The 5,966-nt window shown below is 35.7% G+C and overlaps 1 protein-coding gene across 2 annotated transcripts; it reads left to right on the top strand.

Annotated features, from left to right (window-relative positions):
- The first annotated feature begins 346 nt into the window (after positions 1–346).
- LOC107931203 (mitogen-activated protein kinase kinase kinase 3) lies at positions 347–5,422 on the top strand. 2 transcript variants are annotated; one of them, XM_016863011.2, is made up of 11 exons: positions 347–1,023; positions 1,514–1,852; positions 2,068–2,155; positions 2,289–2,351; positions 2,516–2,676; positions 2,780–2,855; positions 3,282–3,341; positions 3,485–3,592; positions 3,700–3,936; positions 4,634–4,737; positions 4,828–5,422. In XM_016863011.2, exons 1-11 carry the CDS (start codon positions 536–538, stop codon positions 5,081–5,083), a joined length of 1,980 nt encoding a protein of 659 aa, XP_016718500.1. In that variant the 5' UTR covers positions 347–535; the 3' UTR covers positions 5,084–5,422. The 2 variants fall into 2 exon arrangements, with proteins under 2 accessions (XP_016718500.1, XP_016718510.1); XM_016863021.2 differs by having other exon boundaries at positions 389–1,023; positions 1,532–1,852.
- Positions 5,423–5,966: the final 544 nt, after the last annotated feature.

Raw genomic sequence — 5,966 nt, 5'->3', positions numbered from 1 at the left:
AATTTAAGAGAAAGAATGAAAAATGATATGATATTTATATGAAAATGAAATAATAGTTGGACTCTTTAAAAATTTTACAGTTGTTACGAAAGCACATCAAGCTGAACGCTCTTTGATACTCTATCTCTAAAATCGATGTATTTCTCTAAAAATAGCTTATTTCTCTAAATTTTGAAAAACCATCTATTTGGCTAATTAAAAAAACGATATACTTATCATATATATATATAGAGACCTTCAAAATATATATAAGAAAACTAATAATTTTATAACTAAATATTATCATTAAAATATGATATCTTATTTTATTTTATAACTAAATATTATCATTAAAATATGATATCTTATTTTATTAAAATAAATAAATGCAGAAATAAAAAGCTATCCTTCTCTCTCTTTTTGTCTGAAGTCTTTCTCATCATTTCCTCTCGGTTTCCTCCTCTCAATATAATTTTTTTTCTGCACAAATCAAAACATTTCTTCTTCTTCTTCTTCTTCATTGTCTTATAGAGAATAACATTTTCTTTTTTAAAAAATGCCTGCTTGGTGGGGTAAAAAGTCGAATAAGAACAAAGAAGAGAGTCAAAATCGAAGTCCACGAGGCACTAGCATCGGAGTAATTAAGCTTTCGCCTAATAAACCAGATGCTACTGCCGGATTTTCCTCCGGCGACGCTGCTGGCAAAATGAAAGTGGCCGCCGCCGCCGCCGCCGATGACAAGAACAGCAACTACTCTAAGAGCTTTGATGGTGGAGGGCTTGTTTTAACCACCAGTAATTCACCACGTGCCAGCAGGGAGTTCAGCGTTGTTGTTGGTTGTAGTGGTGGTGGGTCATCCGGGTTTTCGGGTTTGGATTCGGATTCAGGTGAAAAAATAGGGATTCCTTTGCCTACACCATCCATCTCACCGATGCAGAGTGATCATGTTGTGGGGTTAGGATCTGGGTGGCATTCGGTTTCAAGTGATAGCTCTTCTGAAGATAATCAGATTGCAAATGATCCGGTTCAATTCCTTGCATACAGGTTTCCTTTTCCCTTACATGTATTGGATTCTAAATATTGAAGGATTGATTTTCATTTTTTATTAAAATCTCTGAATTAATATGGGGCAGTTACTGATAATTTTTCTTTTGGTATATAAAGCAGTTGTTGATTAATTAATAAGATATAGTTTTTTTCTGTCTTTTCTTGGGTGTCAGAGTTTGACATGTTCTTTTTTTTTAAATAATTTTATCCATATGTATTTCCTTCCTTTTGGGTCTGCCATCTGTTAATATTTTCAGCTTTTGGAACTGAAATTTCCTGTTAACACTTACAAATTAATCACTGTTTCATGTTCAGATTGAATGTAATTCTTGAATGATACATGTTGGATACTTACATCTGTAAATAATATATCATATGTCTGTAACGAGCCAAATATTCAATATTATTGTATGGTATTGGGTTGTTCACACTCAAATGAAGCATTACCTGTAATGATTTTCAAAGAGCTGACATTAACTGAATCTAGGTCCTATATTGATCCCAGAGGCCAAGGTGAACCTAGAATGAACACGAGGTCGAGAAGCCCTGGTCCGGGGTCGAGAGGAGCAACCAGCCCGACGTCACCTCTTCATCATCAATTGTCTGCGGTTAGTCTAGAGTCTCCTACAGGCAGAAAGGAAGATGGCAAGTCCGTGTGTCATAAGTTGCCTCTTCCACCAGGTTCTCCTACTAGTCCCTCTGCTGCCCTGCCTAGCACAAGAACTTGTGGAGTGAATGAAAATACACCTTTTACTCTATCGAAATGGCGAAGAGGTAGACTCTTAGGAAGGGGAACTTTTGGACATGTTTACCTTGGGTTTAATAGGTAGGACTTGCTTTCTGTATCAGTTAATTATCATACTCTGCCATTCATAAAAGACTTAAGATTTATCTGTCACAGAAATTAGCTCTTGTCATGTATTTCATGGTTCCAATCCGGCTAATATGCAAGATAAAAAAGATATTTACCAACATCTTAAGTATGTTTTCAGTTTCTTCCCATTGTATACTTTTCTAAGATTATGCATCCGCGCTTGACAGTGAAAGTGGGCAGATGTGTGCAATAAAAGAAGTCAGGCTTGTCTCTGATGATCAAACATCAAAAGAAAGCCTCAAGCAACTGAACCAGGTAATAGTTTTGTCTGATTCTCACTGAATAGTGATACATAATTTCTGTTATTCTTTTACCAGTTGATATTGAGATCATTTACAAGTTGCCTCATTTTAGTGTCTGGTTTTCTAATCCTTTTTAATGTCAACAGGAGATAAATTTGCTTAGTCAGCTATCTCATCCAAACATTGTTCGGTACTATGGAAGTGAACTGGTAATTTTTTTTTAAATACTGCTTTAGAAGACATGACATGCAAATAATTCACTTACATTACAAAATGAAAAGAAAGGGGAATGGAGAATGATATTTGGAATCCTTCTCCTGATACCAGTTAATTGTACCTTGCTTCATTGTAAATCTAATTGCCATTTTTTCAGGGTGAAGAAACACTCTCAGTTTACTTGGAATATGTCTCTGGTGGTTCAATCCACAAATTGCTTCAAGAATATGGTGCCTTCAAGGAACCTGTCATTCAAAACTATACAAGACAAATTCTTTCTGGGCTTGCTTACTTGCATGGAAGAAATACAGTCCACAGGTACTTGGATGTACTTCTGGTTATGGATGATTTAGTTGTCTGTAGTGTGGAAATTTAGCATCAACTTTGTTATGTTTTTAAAGCTGTGGGTTTTATGTTTCAGAGACATAAAAGGGGCAAACATATTAGTAGATCCTACTGGTGAAATCAAGTTGGCTGACTTTGGCATGGCAAAACATGTATGTTACCTTATCTCATCTTGGGGATGATAGGCTTAATTCTAGTATACTGAAGCTTCAATGCCTCTGAAATTAGTTAGTAGCTAAGAGTAACAAGTGTCTACTACATGACATTTTGATATGATGCTAGTTTTGATTGTAAAGAAAACAGAGGTTAAAATGAAAATTGTCTTTTGATATATATATCTATATAATATTTATAATGCCTTTTAGACCATCACTTGAACCGCAGTTCTATCTAAGAAGTTAATGTTGAAGTCTTGAGACTGACAGTCTAATTAAAATTGAAAATGGCAAGTGACATTTACAGGTGTAAATCTAGCGAATTGAAAATGTGTAAATAAAAACTGAAAATGGACAGTGATCTTGTCTGCCTACTTCCTTTTCTTTCACCAGTTAATGAACAATTCTTTCTTCCTGATCTAGATAACAGCTTGTGGTACAATGCTTTCATTCAAGGGAAGTCCTTACTGGATGGCACCTGAGGTATTGCTTTTCCTCTCTCGTTCAATTATATGATAACGGAATCACCCCCCTTTTTTTCCACATTAAAAACCTTTCCAAGTCTATTTCATTGCTAATTATTTTTCCCATTATGGCCACTTATTTGTATATTTTTCCGATTTCAGGTTGTAATGAATACAAATGGCTACAACCTTGCAGTGGATATCTGGAGTCTAGGCTGTACCATACTTGAAATGGCTACATCAAAACCACCATGGAATCAGTATGAAGGGGTGCGACATATTAATTCTTAACATCTCTTGGATAATGTCTTTTTCTGGCTAGCTCAAAACTGTTCAGGAATTAGGATCAATCCTTCTGTTAATTCTGAATTCAACAGGTGGCTGCAATATTTAAAATTGGAAACAGTAAAGATATCCCAGAGATTCCTGATCGCCTTTCTAATGAAGCTAAAAGTTTCATAAGGCTTTGCTTGCAAAGAGAACCGTCAGCACGTCCTACAGCCTTGCAACTGCTAGATCACCCTTTCATTCATGACCAAGCAACTACAAGAGTTGCTAACATCAGCATAACCAAGGATGCATTTCCTTATACTTTTGATGGAAGCCGCACTCCGGTATATATTCTTAAGATGCTTGTTTCTGTTTCTTATTTTTCTGATGGTTTTTATTACTCTGATTGTATAGACATCATCTTTTATACATCCTGAACTGATTGATTTAGAAAACACTTGGAACAACTTCTGCTACTTGGTTTTAATTTAAATATCATGAACTTTTTTATCATCATATCATGTTGTTTCAGAAATGGATACTGCACAAACAGAAACCTACTATTTTTCATACAAGGTTTGATGCTCCTGAACAGATTGTGATTTCAAGATGACCTTATTTACTAGAATTTATAATTGGGTGAAAGTTATGGATGCAATCATTACGCTTGTTAAAATCTAAACATGAAAACAATATGTGTATTAAACTGATCTAAAGTTGGCTCATGTTTATTACATTGTTTTGAAATTGATTGGTATATGAACCGATAGTTTCTTAATTAATGTTTCTATACATCAAATTTTTAATGCAATTTCTTTGCTTGTTTGAGCTTCTTCCATGTTTTATGATGCTTTTCAAAATTTTATTTTACTCCTGAAATGCAAATTGATATTCCTTTTCAAGTAGCAGCCATACCTTTATCTTGTTTTGCGCTATTTAAGCTTGCAAATATGAATGAGCATATGTACTTGAAGTTTTCTTATCAGTAACTAAAGCTGAATTTAAGCTAATCTCTCTTGTTATTTTTAACTTTCTGAACAGCCCATATTAGAACTGCAGTCCACTAGAAATAATGTCCCTTCATTTGATGGAGATTATGAGATGAGGGGAATGACTACAACTTCAAGAGCTTTGAGGAATCCGAGGTACTAATTATGTTGTCTTTCATTTCTGCACTCAAAGTTTATGGCACAAAGTTCTAAAGTAACTTGCCTGTCATGTATTCATATGCACAGAGATAATGCAAGAGCAATCACATCTTTGCCTGTATCTCCTTGTTCAAGTCCATTAAGATATGGTGCAGCTCACAAGAGTTGTTTTCTTTCTCCTCCTCATCCGGCTTATCAGTTTGTAGGACAGAGCGGATTCTTGTGTGATATCTCTGGGAATGCTTCGAGACCAAATCCAAAGTACACTTTGGATCCTTGGCTTCAAACTTCACTACTAAAAGTTCAAACACCGAGCACCCCTCCACGAACGAGACCTATTTGAGATAATTGTAAATAGGGGACAGGACAAATATCCATTTCCTCTCCATCCCCAAGTCCAATGAAATTGAGTATTTTTCTTTGATGGAAGGATTCTCCCTCCCTATTCTGGTAAATTTGGCCATCCCATTCTTCTAGCCAACTAGAAAAGTGATTGCATTTTTAGCTTAAGGCTACGCGTAGTGGGAATATTAGGGGACAATGGGAGTTTTGTTGCAGGGTGAAGATAAAACGATGCTCCAATACTTGAACTTGTAACACTCTCGTTGATTTTTGTATATGGAAGGTGGTCACTTAGCCTGTAACATTCTCGTTGTTCTATACTAGTTAATGATGCACGTAATACCGTTACTGGTTGAACAGGTAATTTTGTTATGCGAAACCATCTCATTTCAGCCACAGATTGATGCTTGTTTTTGAAGCAGCGGGAGAAGGGTAACCCCTCCTTTCCCATTGAAGCCTGAGTGGGTCATTTTCCACTTTTCCTTTCAAATCTTACAAATACCTATATCGCCTAACAAAACAAAGAAGACTGTGACCGTGCCAGGTGGTCTGTTTCTGATTGTAGTTGGTGGGGATATAGAGATTGACGAAGTCATTGAATCTGGACTGCTACCGGATCATGTGTTCAAACTTCCAAGGTCAACGCACTAAAGAAAGGCGGCTCCATGATTAACGTGCCCAAAATGCTTACTTGGGTTTTCCAAGGTGTCCTTTTCACTTGCTTTTAATTCTATACCATTGGGTTCGGATTGTTGAAGTTTTTTCCAGATGTTAATTTAGTTTATTTATCTCGCTTTGGGATCCCAGATCGCTATCAAGGTGGTAATTTGCTGTTAAATCTAGTAAATAATTTTAAATAAATATTATTTAAATAAATAATTTAA

Source organism: Gossypium hirsutum, chromosome A12 (genome assembly GCF_007990345.1).
Source record: "Gossypium hirsutum isolate 1008001.06 chromosome A12, Gossypium_hirsutum_v2.1, whole genome shotgun sequence".
NCBI classification, from domain to species: domain Eukaryota; kingdom Viridiplantae; phylum Streptophyta; class Magnoliopsida; order Malvales; family Malvaceae; genus Gossypium; species Gossypium hirsutum.
This window is presented reverse-complemented; position numbering and strand designations above follow the sequence as displayed.